At 43.0% G+C, this 13585-nt stretch overlaps 1 protein-coding gene across 1 annotated transcript in view; it reads left to right on the top strand.

Annotated features, from left to right (window-relative positions):
* PDPR (pyruvate dehydrogenase phosphatase regulatory subunit) overlaps nucleotides 1-13585 on the top strand; it is a 34975-nt gene that overhangs the window by 2352 nt on the left and 19038 nt on the right. The window contains exons 2-8 of the mRNA XM_004704545.2: nucleotides 5608-5741; nucleotides 8899-8980; nucleotides 9071-9234; nucleotides 9994-10115; nucleotides 10804-10921; nucleotides 11801-11950; nucleotides 12943-13135. Of these exons, the coding sequence (XP_004704602.1) occupies nucleotides 5608-5741; nucleotides 8899-8980; nucleotides 9071-9234; nucleotides 9994-10115; nucleotides 10804-10921; nucleotides 11801-11950; nucleotides 12943-13135 (963 nt within the window). The remainder of the gene's footprint in view (nucleotides 1-5607; nucleotides 5742-8898; nucleotides 8981-9070; nucleotides 9235-9993; nucleotides 10116-10803; nucleotides 10922-11800; nucleotides 11951-12942; nucleotides 13136-13585) is intronic.

Genomic DNA, 13585 nt, shown 5'->3' with positions numbered 1-13585 from the left:
TAATGACAGAGCATGCGCTGTTAACGCAAAAACCGTGATAGAGTGAAGCCGCGCAAGTCGAAGCGCGAAGTGGCGAGGGTTCACTGTACTATTATATCTTAGTTACAAAAACAGTCATTTTGAAAACTAGTTTGTAATTGCAACTTCACAGAAAAGTTTCTAGAACAGCACAAGTAACTCTGAAGTCCCTTTCACCAGAGTCCCCTGTCCCGGGCCCTAGAATATCACTATTACTCCTAGAATAAGATCTTCACCTCTAGCAGTATGGCTGTTCTGGAAGCACCAATGAGTTCTTGAGGTGTTAACCCGAGTCTGTGTACTCTGACTGGGTCAGGGCTCCAGCAGGCCTCCAGCACAGTGCAGCGTCTAAACTCTGTTGGCTCTGACACAATGGATGGGTTGTGATAAGAGTTGTACGAGTCCCCAATAAAATGATTTAAAAATAAACAAGTAAAAATTAAAAATCTCTTGGCTCCACACCCCTCAGAAACTGCTCTCTGCCTGGCCTGCTTGAGTCTGGCGCTGCATGTGCACCACTTGTGATAGGGCCGAAGGTTCAAGAGAACCACCCCTCAGGCAGGTTCTGTGGCTCCCTCCTAAGGTACCTTGCCACATAAGCTTCAGCTTCTCTAGCAGCTCTCAGCTCCAATTTGGTTTGTCTTATTTGTTTGGTTATCAATTCCCCAAGCCATGGTGCGGAAGATGCATCCAATGAAAAGCCATGAGAAATATGGAAGTTGCCTGGCTATCAAAAGTTATAGCAACTGGGGTCTTAAAGGCTTGAAGATGAACAAGTGGCCAACTAGCTCAGAAGCAACAAAGCCCACATGGAAGAAGCAAACCAGCCTCTGTGATTACAAGGTGCTGAAGGGATGAGGTATCAGGTATCAAAGAACAAAAATCATATTGTTGGGTGCTCAACTCCCCAATACTATCACTGAAGACAAATGAGTGCATAAGCAAATGTGGTAAAGAAAGCTGATGGTGCCCGGCTATCAAATGATACAGCGTCTGGGGTCTTGAAGACTTGAAGGTAAACAAGCGGTCATCTAGCTCAGAAGCAACAAAGCCCACACAGAAGAAGCACACCAGCCTATGTGATCACAAGGTGTCAAAGGGATGAGCTATCAGGCATCAAAGAACAAAAAATCATATCATTGTAAATGAGGGTGAGTGTGGAGTAGGGACCCAAAGCCCATCTGCAGGCAACTGGATATCCCCTTACAGAAGGGTTGCAGGGAGGAGACGAGTCAGTTGGTGCAGTGTAGCAACAATGAAACATAAAACTTTCCTATTGTTCCTAAATTCTTTCTCTCCACCCACTAGCATAATCCCAATTCTACTTTACAAATCTGACTAGACCAGAGGATGTACACTGGTGCAGATAGGAACTAGAAACACTGGGAATCCAGGACAGATAATCCCTTCAGGACCAGTGCTGAGAGTGGCGATACCGGGAGGGTGGAGGGAGGGTGGGGTGGAAAGGAGGAACTGATTACAGGAATCTACATAAAACCTCCTCCCTGGGGGACAGACAACAGAAAAGTGAGTAAAGGGAGATGTCAGACAGTGTAAGATATAACAAAATAATAATTTATAAATGATCAAGGGTTCATGAGGGAGTGGGGAGCTGGGAGGGAGGGGGGAAAATGAGCTGATGCCAGGGGCTTGATGTAAAGGAGAGCAAATGTTTTGAGAATGATGAGGGTAATGAATGTACAAATATGCTTTACACAATTTATGTTTGTATGGATTGTGATGAGTTGTACGAGCCCCCAATAAAATGATTTAAAATATATATATATTTTTTTTAAAAAAGAGGGAAATATGGAAGTCACCGTCTGTGTTTCTTCCAAGGATCATAGGTCGCACTGTCCTATGGCCAAACCCTGTAAGTAGCCATTCGTTCCTTGTGTCCAGTTTCACAGTTGCTGTGGTAGGAGTTTGTCTGCCGCTGCACAGGCGACAAGTCCTAACTGGAGCTGAAGTGTACCCTCAGAGACTTGGCTACTAAAATGCTGGTTTTGTTCCTGTTTCCGTGTGCAAGATGCCCACACTTAACTTTTAAATGATCTCACTTGTGTCTTTTTCTCCAAACCAATTTATCAATGAATGGGAAGACATGTATTACAGCCTTATAACGGGTATTTTCCTGTTCTACATATGTGGAGGCTGAGGCGTGCCCAGGTTAAGGACAGGACGTAAAGCCACTTGCCCTTATGTACTGTCGTAGTCCACAGCAGTGGGTTACTCTTCATTGATGGGCCTAAGACAGCGGTTCTCAACCTGTGAGTCGAGACCCCTTTTGGGGTCAAATGAACCTTTCACAGGGGTCGCCCGATTCATAACGGTAGCAAAATGACACTGATGAAGTAGCAACGAAAACAATTTTATGGTGGGGGGGGGTCATCACATGAGGAATTGTATTACAGGGTGGCAGCATGAGGAAGGTTGAGAAACCACTGGTCTAACACATTTTAAATATCGTGGATGTGAGGACTTCCCATGGTTGAGTGTACCCTAGCAGAGCTAAATGCCCTCATACGTTCAGGTGTCACTTCTTCAGCGGGTGAGCCCAGTGGGAAGGTCATTCTTTTCTTACCAGCAGTGCCTGTCCTCTGATTGCTCACTTTCTCTACTTCCTTTTTCATAGTTTTCTTTTACACAAAGTTTTTAAATTGAGAGCAGAAATAGTCAATACAGGTTTTTGTTTGTTTGTTTGTTTGTTTAATACATAATGTTTCCGTCACAGCCCCTACTTTAGGAGGTATATAACTTAACATTTCGAGATTTCTGTTCCTCTTCATCCCCATTCTTGGCTCTCATAGATCAGTGATTTCTGGCTGCATGTGAGAATCCATTGGGGAGCTTTTAACGATTATCTGGTAAAGCTAGTGACCTTAGAAAACAGTAGAACAGCCCCCACAGGGTTTCCAAGACTGTAAATCTTTATGGAAGCAGAAGCCTGCTGAGTGCTGGTGGATTTGAACCGTTATTGTTTTACGATGCTTCCCGGGGTCTGTGAGATCCTAGCAGTGCATGCACTGTGCTCAGAGCTCAGTGTCATAGGTACCCACGGAGTATGTTGATCCAGAGACATCCATCCCCAGAGCCCTAAACACCATCTGTCAGTGGCTGTGGTGAGGACCAGAGATGATAGCAAAGCCCCCATCTTTAGGGAGCTGACACTGAATACAGGAAATAGACCAGCAGAGTAAACACAGGTACCGGTAATTCAAGTGTCAGGATGCTGACAAAGGTGACTATCTACCTAGTGCTAAATGGCCTGGGAAATGGACCTGCCTTCAAGGCTGGCTGCCTCGTGCACAGCTGCGTCTTTGGGCCTCAGCGTTTCTGAGCGTGTTGTTCCTCTGTTGTCACCAACAACTTGGGGAACGTTTAAAATTTTTAAATTGTACTTCTTTTTAAAAAGAAATAACTTTATTGGGTGCTCTTCTAGCTCTTTTAACGTTCCGTTCATCAGTTGTATCCAGCATATTTGTACATATGTTGCCATCATCATTTTCTACACGTTTACTTTCTATTTGAGCTCTTGGTGTGTCCGTTTCTCTTTTTCCCTCCCTTCCCCCTCTCCAACCCTCAGGCCCCCTTGATGAATGATAAATTATTACTGCTTTCATATCTTACACTGACCACTGTCTCCCGTCACCCATGTTACTGTTGTTCGTCCCCGGGGTGGGGTGGGTGGGGGGTAATGCATTGACCATTATGACCGGTTCCCCCTTCCTCCCCCTGCCTCCACCTTTCCCTTAGTCTGCATTTACTTCTTAATAGCTAACACAGTTACATGATTCAGAGTTGAGACTATCTTTTACATATATTTTGTGTGTTGATATTTTATCAATTATAATTTACATGATCAATTAAATAATCGAACTTGTATGATTTATGTTTAAATGAAAGTATTTTTAAAACCAAACTTGGAAAAAAACGTGTTGCTGTCAATTATGATCGTAACACCCCACAGGACAGAGGGAAAGTGCCCAGTGCGGTTTCCAGGCCCGTGTGCTGTGTGGCTGTAGACGGCCACCTTTCTCTCCTATGGGGAGAACTCGAACTGCCAGCCCTGAGGTTAGCAACTGAGCGCCGAAGCACATTCCACATACATTCTCTGCATGTACAGGGGCTTCATCAAATTTGTGGAAGAATTCCATTGTCTTTTCAAACAATTTTTACACAGACTTTTTAACGCACTTCGTATAAACAAATGTGAGTGTATGTATGTTTGTTTTTTCCTTTTTATACAAATGGCAGGATACCTTAAGCTCTGTTTCTCACCTTGAATTTTTCAGCACGATTATTCCATGTTGGCACGTTAACAAGCTTGCTTATTTTTCTTGAGCTGCACACTATTGTATTGTATAGATCAGCGTCTCCCCAAGGGGGCGGTCGAAGGGGCTTGAAGGGACTGCAAAAGCTGAGACCCACACTTTATCCTGAGTTGTGGCTCTGGTGTGAAAGCTCTCCGCTGCCTAGGGAGGTGCTGAGTGACTACTGTTAGTTAGCTCTGAGAAGTGTGTGGTAGGGCAAATAAGTCTGGGAACCTGTGGTATAGATGAACTCTTATGTTTTTCCACAAGTGAGTTCTTTATTGACAAACATTTAGGTTATCAGGTTTTTGAAATTTCAAACGTGGTAAAATGAAGAGCCTTATATTTGTTGCATTCCACAAATGTGAATCTCTCTCACAGTATTTGGTATCCAGTAATCTTACCAAGATTGGTGTCACGTGCCCCCTGTACTTCCTCCCAAATTAGACCATAAAGAATCCTTAGTTGTATTTGTTATCCATTTCAATCACAAAAGTAATATGTGATATCTATATTTGTAAATTACTTAGATGCAATATTTCTCATATTATGTGAGTACTAACAAAATTCTTTTCAGGAACTTTTTCTAGTGCTGAATTAATAATATTAGTTACAACAACATTAGTAACTGAGCAGAAAGTTTTTAAATTTTTCTCCTTTTCCTTTAGTTACAACTTCACTCTTAAAAAAATTATTGATAATACATTCACAAATATTACTTAACACTGTGCACTAGCTGAAACAATAGAACATTTGACCAATCAGTGACATCAGCAGCACCAAAACCATCAGTGTGCTTTCAGCCCTTGCAGACGTAACGCTGTGGTTTGAAGCATCGCAGTAATGGAGTAATGATGACAGCTCTCACTGGAGCTCATTAGAAGGTTCAGAAGTAAGTTAGCATAGGGCTATAGCCTTACAAGTATATCAACATATGTAAAGTGGGCTTACGAAGACTATTTATTGTTATAGCTAACTACAAGTGATGGTTTTATTAATATTAAATTTCTATTGAAACACTGCAGAAATTATATAACCCATGGCCATTGAATTGATTCTAACTCATAGCAACTCTATAAGGCTGTTTGTAAGACCTTATAAGAATTGCCCCTGTGGGTTTCCAAGACTAAATCTTTTTGGAAGTAGAAAGCCTCATCTTCCAGAGTGGCTGGTGGGTGGTTCTGAACTGCTCACCTTGTGGTATCACCCCTCTTGACTGTGTTGCCTGGTGTGGTCCACACTGCCCTATTGACATTCCTTATTCTATCTCTTCTAGGCTGGCTGCTGGCTCTACAAGGTTCTGTGCTGGCATCTTGAGCACCACGAAGCACTTGACCATTGAGCAGAAGATGGCAGACTATTCAAACAAACTCTACCAGCAGTTAGAGCAAGAAACAGGGATCCAGACAGGTAAGCAGAATCTGCCAGGAACTGCTGATGCTGGTTCTCCAGACTTATCATCGGTACTGTATCTGGCCCTGCACCAAGCCTGCCTTTTGGGTTGATAATTAAGATTAGGTGTTAACCCAGTCCCTGCCACTAGCTTTGGTATGCCCTTAGCCAGTCATTTAGTTTGTTGAGCGGTCGTCAGTTCCCCTGTCTATCAATTGAAGGGATTTAAGCAATATTCATGACCATTTCAGATCCTGCCATCCCATTCTTTAATGATGAGAAAGTATCCCAGAGCCATTCCCTATACATTTCACTCATTTGAACTTAGTAAGTGACAGTACTCACCGCCTAAGCCAGCAATTCTCAACCTGTGGGTCACAACCCCTTTAGGGTTTGAATGACCCTTTCATAGGGGTCGCCTGATTCATAACAGTAGCAAAATGACAGGGATGAAGTAGCAACAAAAATAATTTTATGGTTGGGGGTTTCACCACAACATCAGGAACTATATTAAAGGGTGGCGGCATTAGGAAGGTTGAGAACCACTGTCCTAAGCGAAGAAGAGGGGAAAATGTCAGGTGCATGGCAGTTGAAATGACCAGTTGCTGTTAAGCATATTTCTGGGTGTAGAACATAAATGTGTTTTTCTCCTGGTCTGTGTAATTGGGAGGGAAAGGACACAGAACATTGTATACCAAATAGTATTAGGGAAAGCTGGAAATAAATTTTCCAAGAACAGGAATCCTGATCTATACTCTGTTCTCATATAATAACAAGGTAGAAAGTGCTTCTCTCAAATCATTGCAAGGGGTAGATTTGCTTGAAGTCTCAGGAGAAGAGCTGACAGCCCAGAATTGAGTCCACTCTCACATGGACTTAAAAGAGCATAGCAAGACCCAGTGATGAAATGCAGGGCACTTACTTACATATGGAAGGGTGCTCTTTTTGAAGGCCAGGCCGAATTCAAATACAAATCATTGGAGACTAATCGTGACAAAGGATGGTAGCCCTTTCTTAGTATGAACTAAGGTGACACTGCTGCGTGTCTTCATGCAAACACAGTTTACAGTACTTGGCCGGCCAGCTTGGGAATTCTGTGACACTGGAAAATTTTTAATAAAGAGATGAGATTTTGATTGTTTAAAATTTGATCATAAAATAAGGTTTTACACCACATTTCCATTTTACAGACTTGAATGACATGTAGACATTCTGCACAAAACTTAGCCTGTGCTCCTTACAAATGTCAAGGTCAAGAAGGCAAAGAAAGGTTGTGCAATTGTTTCAGGGATGACTGAATGCCTTGTAGAACTCTAGGCCAACGCAAAAATAGAAAAATACCCGTTAGGACAATTGATGATATGAGTAGATTAGCTAGTAGTGTGTCGAGATTAAATTTCCTGCTTTTGATTTTAGATGTTTTTATTCTTGGGAAATGCACACTGAAGTATGAAGTATGAAGACAATACAGGCCCAGTGTCGTCTCCTTTTCAAATGGTGTGTGTGTGGGTGGGTGAGTGTGTGTCTGGGTGTAGGTGTGAGTAGAGAGAATATGAATGATAGTAAATACAAGCAACGGCTGAATCTGGGTAGAGAGTATCTAGAGTGATTTGTCTTAGTTTTCCAATTTTTCTAAGTTTGGAATTATACCACCAGCACTGCCACACACACGTGCCCCACCCCCCACCCTGGTCCCCGCAACAAAAAAAAATTATCCAAGGACCTTTAAAACTAACCTGCTTGTAACCCTTCACACAATGCACAATGAACAGTTGTGGGGTTTTTTTAAATCTATTTCATGGCTGTTAACCAACCTGTAGCCATGAAAATTACATGATAGATTTGCTCTAGTTGAAACTTTAAAGGCTCTGTATGAAAATAGTAGGGCTTTCAGCTTGTTACAGGGTGATTTGTTGAGCTTTTATAATACGTAGTTGTGTCTTGGAGGAACATGATTTGATGCAGTACAGCTGTTGTCAGATGAGTTCTGACTTAAGGAAGCCCATGTTTGTCAGGGTAGAACTGTGTTCCATAGGGTTTCCACGGACCTTTCGGAAGCCGTTTGCTAGGCTGTTCTTCCAGAGCAACTCTGGGTGCGTGTCAGCCACCAGCCTTTCTTTCAGCTGGCAGTGAGTGCTTAGTGGTCTCTCCCACCCAGAGACGACTCCTGCGCAGTACCGTGCAGGAGCAGACACATGGCCACTCCCCGTCCACAGATTACCTATCAATTACAATAGGAAAATAGCACCTTTGCATCGGCGATCTGCCAGACACACCGTAACCCAGTGACTCTCACCACTGAGGGGACAAACTGTCGTCGTGACGTATTCAGAAGGAGCTGTCATCCCTGTGGGCTGTCCTGCTAGAAATGTGTAACCTGAATCTAACATTCTCCTGTATGTAATCTGTGTTGTGGAGTAGAAAATAGCTGCTGAGCTTTTTGTCATTTTTGAGGTAAAATTCAGGGTGTGATTGGCCTACAGAGTCATGTGCCTCTAAAATTTCATTTAGCCAACCCATGTCTTGCCAGTGATGGGCATATTTTTATATGAGGATTTCAAGAGAAATTTTTAAATTTCAGTTATCCTATTTCTTGTTAGTATTTATTTTCCTAACTTTTTATTGTGAATTAGGTGATGGTTCACAAAGCAAATTAGCTTTCCATTCAACGACTCATTCACATTTTTTTCATCTTGTTGACTGCAGTTGCTGCAATGTGACATCGCTCATCCTGTTTTCTCCTTCTCCCTGTATTTCAGTTTCCAGTCCTCCTCCTTTCGGAAGCCTTCTTACCTTCTCAACGTTGCCCTTACAGAAATGCTGCCCTTTTGATCCCAAATACTTGGTTAGTCTAAGGCAGTGGTTCTCAATTTTCCTAATATCACAGACCTTTTAATACAGTTCCTCATGTTGTGACCCCCAACCATAAAATTATTTTCGTTTCTACTTCATAACTGTCATTTTGCTACTTTTATGAATCAGGCAACCCCTGTCAAAGGGTTGTTCGACCCCCAAAGGGGTCTCCACCCAAAGGTTGAGAACTGTTGGTCTAAGGAGTGCCTGCCTCCCGGTTGTTATTGTTCCCCACTTAGACCTGTCTACTGTTTGGCTGTACTTTCCATCCCTCCGGTCTGAGGACTCAGTTGGCCTCAGCTCATTCTGATTTTTCTGACAGGTTACGTGAGGACGGGCTCCATCTCTCTGGCCCAAACCCAGGACCGGCTGATCTCCCTGAAGCGCATCAACTCTAGGCTGAAGTATGTATGAGGCTAGAAGCTTGTCCTGAATTTGCGTGAACCTGACCAAGGGGCCAGCGAATGTCTTTGTCCCTTTGTGTTCTGTGGCAGTGTTATGGGCATCCCTTCTGAGATCATCACCTCTAAGCAAGTGGCTGAACTTCACCCTCTCCTCAATGTGCACGACCTAGTGGGAGCCTTGCATGTCCCTGAGGATGCCATCATGTCCTCTTCTGATGTGGCTCTTGCCTTGGCAAGTGCTGCCTCCCAAAACAGTAAGCGGGGTTTTTAGGGCTTTCTTTCTTAAGGTGGGTAAAGAAGGAAAAGGTTGTGTAAGAAAGTGTCCCAACAAGCAGTGACACCAACTTGACTTTGGAGAAATTATTCTCTTTGGGATATTTGGTTTCTATTTTTAAACGCTAGATCTTACATGGCTTGGGGGCAGGGATTCCCATCATATTTTCCCATGAGTATTTTCTCTCAGGCCCACATTTTTCTTAATTGAAGTTTCAGGAAACTTCTTTTGGTGCTGATTAATGCTCTTCAGACTTAAGGGACTAGTTTTTCCATAGAGCCTGCGATGCTCCAAGGTTAGAACCTGTCTGAGGAACTTAAAGCACAGCTGAAACCATGCCCCAGCATTGAGATAAGTGAGGGAAGAGCTTATCAAGACCCAAGTGTTACAGCTTTGTGTGAGCTGATTTATCGGGTGGGCAGTTTAGGATTTAAGATGAACTCTTCTTCTTTAACCCTTTTGTGATTTGTGGCATTTAATTATTCTATACCAAAATACTTTTTTAAATTGCCTGCTCTAAATGGGAAAAGGTCTGTTTTTATAGTGTCACGGACGTGATTGCTAGGGTTTTTTCTGTATTACTATTATTATTATTATTATTATTATTATTATTATTATTATTTTAATTAGGGCAGTGACCATGTTTTCCCACTGCTGCTTATGGGCTGGGAATCTGCTGCAGATGACTTCATTTTGGAACATCAGCTGACTCACCAACTCTTTGTTTACTTTGAAACAGATGTTCAGATCTATGACCGGACAACTGTTCTTCACGTAATAGTAAAAAAAAATCAAGTCATGGGTGTGGAGACAGATAGAGGACCGATTGACTGCCAGTATTTCGTCAACTGTGCTGGTCAGGTAGGTTAGCAACAACACAGGGTTGCTGGTTTTCCTCTCTTAACTTTTGTCTCCAAGGTTTTTGTCTGACTAAATAAACTTCAGGGACTACACTTTCCTCATTTTAATCGGGAAAAAAAAATTCAGAATTCTTGGACTCTAAATCAGAAACCTTTACTTATCTCTTAAAACAAATGTAACCATTTCTTTTTTCATACTGGATGAGCTTGTGCTGTCCTGAATTGGAAGGCCAGGACCGTCGGCCATTGACGTTGGGTCTTACCGTAGTGTTAGGGTTCATTCCACAGCTTTGCAAGTAAAATCTTTAGTTCTCTCATGGTATTGGGGATTGCATTTGTAGAACACTAAGCTTCATCTACCTGGAAAAAAACTTGCCATGTGAAGTTCATGTAACAATTGGCATTTGGAGTCTGTCGTTAAGACTGGGCATGTTATTGAAAACTCCCTGAACTACCTGGTAAAATCTTATCTTCCTATGATCTGACAGTAGTTTATGGTTTCAAATGGACCGTGTTGCTCCCATCCATACGACTGAAGTACCGCAGGCTGCACCTTGGCTTCCCTCCCCTGATGTGGGAGCAAGAGTGCACAGAGGCCACTTGAAACTAAACACTTTTCAAGAGGCTGAGCTTGCTCACTTGTATTTCTGTTCCTCTTCCCACCCACAAATCAATCTGTCCATTTGTAGTGGGCATACGAGCTGGGTCTGTCCAACGAGGAGCCGGTTAGTATCCCGCTACATGCCTGCGAACACTTCTACCTCCTGACTCGCCCCTTGGAGACCCCTCTGCAGAGCAACACACCAAGTGAGGAACTGCACTTTTTTTTTTTTAATCTTGTTTACTTGCCAATAATCTGCCCTCTCAAAAGGAAGACTTTCTGCTAAAGACCGACTGTGCTCGACAGTCTTTTCTGGAGCATGTTGTTACAGGGAGGTGGACCCAGTGCTAACTTTCCTTTAATAACTGGTTATGAGAAGATGGCCAGAGCAGGCATTCTGCTTAAGGGGGAAAAAAAAGAATTTTTCGAAAGCTAATTTTTGTCCCAAAATGGAGGTCATTGAGTATGTTCGGATAGGAAGCATTTTTGGCTTGAGTGCTATAAACTTCAGAAATGTCCTAGGTAAGCTATAAACCGCTGTGGTGAAGTCATTCCAAATGCCATCAGACAGAGTTTTGCGATCAGTTTGGAGTCTTGGTGACATAGGGGATTGCAAGTTGGGCTGCTTTGAGGGAGAAAGATGAGGCTTTCTGCTCCTGTACAGATGTACAGCTGCAGAATCCCACAGGGGCAGTTCTCCTCTGTCCATGGGGCTGCCACGAGTCAGGGTGGACTCAATGGCAGTGAGCTTGGTTCTGTTAATCCCAAGAATGGCCACTGAGACCCACCTTTCCTGTTACGTCTCACTCTCGGCCTGTGGACAGCTGTAACTGGGCTGTGAGGGCTTGAGAAGATTTCTTGGCACTCTCTCCACTGCACACCTGAGGAGGGCACATCCCTCCTGCTTTGGAACGGTCTCTGAGAGCTAACGAATGCCTGTGCTTACTGAGTGCTCTTTCAGTGACAAAGCCATCGACAGGTGTTTTTGTTTTGTGTCTTGGTTTAGTCCATTTAGAAAGCTGGCTTGTCTTTAAACCCACATTTTCTCTTCTACACCCCACTCCCTTCTCCTTTCTTTTCCTCAGCTATTGTAGATCCTGATGGGAGGATTTATATCCGCAACTGGCAGGGTGGCATCTTGTCTGGGGGTTTTGAGAAGAATCCAAAACCAATTTTCACTGAAGGCAAGAATCAGCTGGAGATTCAGAATCTACAGGAAGACTGGGATCACTTTGGTATGTTTACTAGAGTATAACAATAAAGTCTGATATTGTTGTTCATTTTTTGACTTTCCAAAGCCTTTGTGAAGGATCATTCCTTATTTGATCTTTATAGCAATCCTGTGAGGTACAATTGTGGTCACAGTGAACATTCTAAAGTAGCAGATGCAGGGAACTAAACTCTAAGTTTACTGACATCTGAGCTATTAGTCTTCTCACATTGAATCATTGCTGAGATTTTAGGTGAGAGATCTTTATAAAGAATTGTTTTGTTAATTTGGGCTTTTACACTATCTCAGCTTAATTTTATTTACTAAATAGTTATTACTCAACGTTCAAAATTCAGAAGGTAGCAAAGAACCTGTAATGAAAATTGTATCTCCTTTGTGGACTTTTTCCCCTTAATAAACCTTTTTAAAAAAAAATCTTTTATCAAACCTTTCAAACACTTAAAAATGAATAAAACAGTACAAGGGATCCTCAGCTACCCACCACTTTCTGCAGCTATGAACTTATCTGGCTCATTCTTTTTTTTTTTCCCTTTTAAGAAAAATCATTTTAATAGGGGCTCATACAACTCTTATCACAATCCATACATACTCCCACTGGATTCTTTCCAGTGATGGGCTTGCTTTAAAACAGGGCGGGGAGCTATCTTTCACTCACACTTAGTCCCTCGGGGAAAATAGTGCCTTTTGTTGCAGTCTCTAGGAGATGTTTTTTCTGTTTGTGTTGACCCCTTCGAGATTATTCTGTCCTGTGATGTGCATCATTTGCCAGTCTGTAGTTCCTTGCTTTTGTAAAGAGCGTCCTTGCTTCGCAGTCTTCATGCCAAGCACTTGGCACGTGTGCTCTCTCACTCCATCAAGCACTTTGCTTTCTGACAAATGGCCTAGTTGGCTCTTCTCAGAAAATTTCTCTTAGAAGAGGCATGAAAAGAAGTATATGAGTGGGAAAGCCTTTGTATTCCGTTTAAGTTCAGGGCTTTGTTTTGTTTTACTGCTCAGAGCCTCTGTTGAGCTCCCTCCTGCGGAGGATGCCAGACTTGAAGACCCTAGAGATCCTGAAGCTGGTGAATTGCCCCGAGACCTTCACGCCAGATATGAGGTGCATCATGGGTGAATCGCCTGTGGCTCGGGGCTACTTTGTCCTGGCAGGAATGAACTCTGCTGGTCTGTGTTTCGGTGGAGGAGCTGGGAAGTAAGTCCTTCTTGTTGAGTCAACAGTAGACATGATGCCAGCTTGCTGAGCTGCTTTCATCTGGTGCAGGCATGGGGACCTTCCCTCTGCCAAAGAGATTTATGTTTGCATTTGGATATTTATGACAGCATCCACAGCCCTGCTGGTCACACCCTTCACCCACCTACTAGGATGGCTGGAACGGCTACTCATTGACTGGGCTTGTGACGTTAGCTGACATCGATGATTTCCTGGGGACAGACATTCCCCACCCTGGTCTAGAAGTACTTGTAGTTTGGTTGTGTGTAATATAGTTAATGTGTTAGTAATAATAAGGTACGGAAATCTAAGCATTGTCACCTTCAAAGTAACTACTGTAAAGTAACACCCCCCCCCCCCATATTCCAGCTGCGGCCCCCCCAAAAAAATTCCATGGGGAACACAAGCCAGCAGAGGACACATTGTTCTCCA

The sequence above is a fragment of the Echinops telfairi genome, unplaced genomic scaffold, assembly GCF_000313985.2.
Source record: "Echinops telfairi isolate 266 unplaced genomic scaffold, ASM31398v2 ScPeMD7_2291;HRSCAF=2852, whole genome shotgun sequence".
In the NCBI taxonomy this organism is placed as follows: domain Eukaryota; kingdom Metazoa; phylum Chordata; class Mammalia; order Afrosoricida; family Tenrecidae; genus Echinops; species Echinops telfairi.
This window is presented reverse-complemented; position numbering and strand designations above follow the sequence as displayed.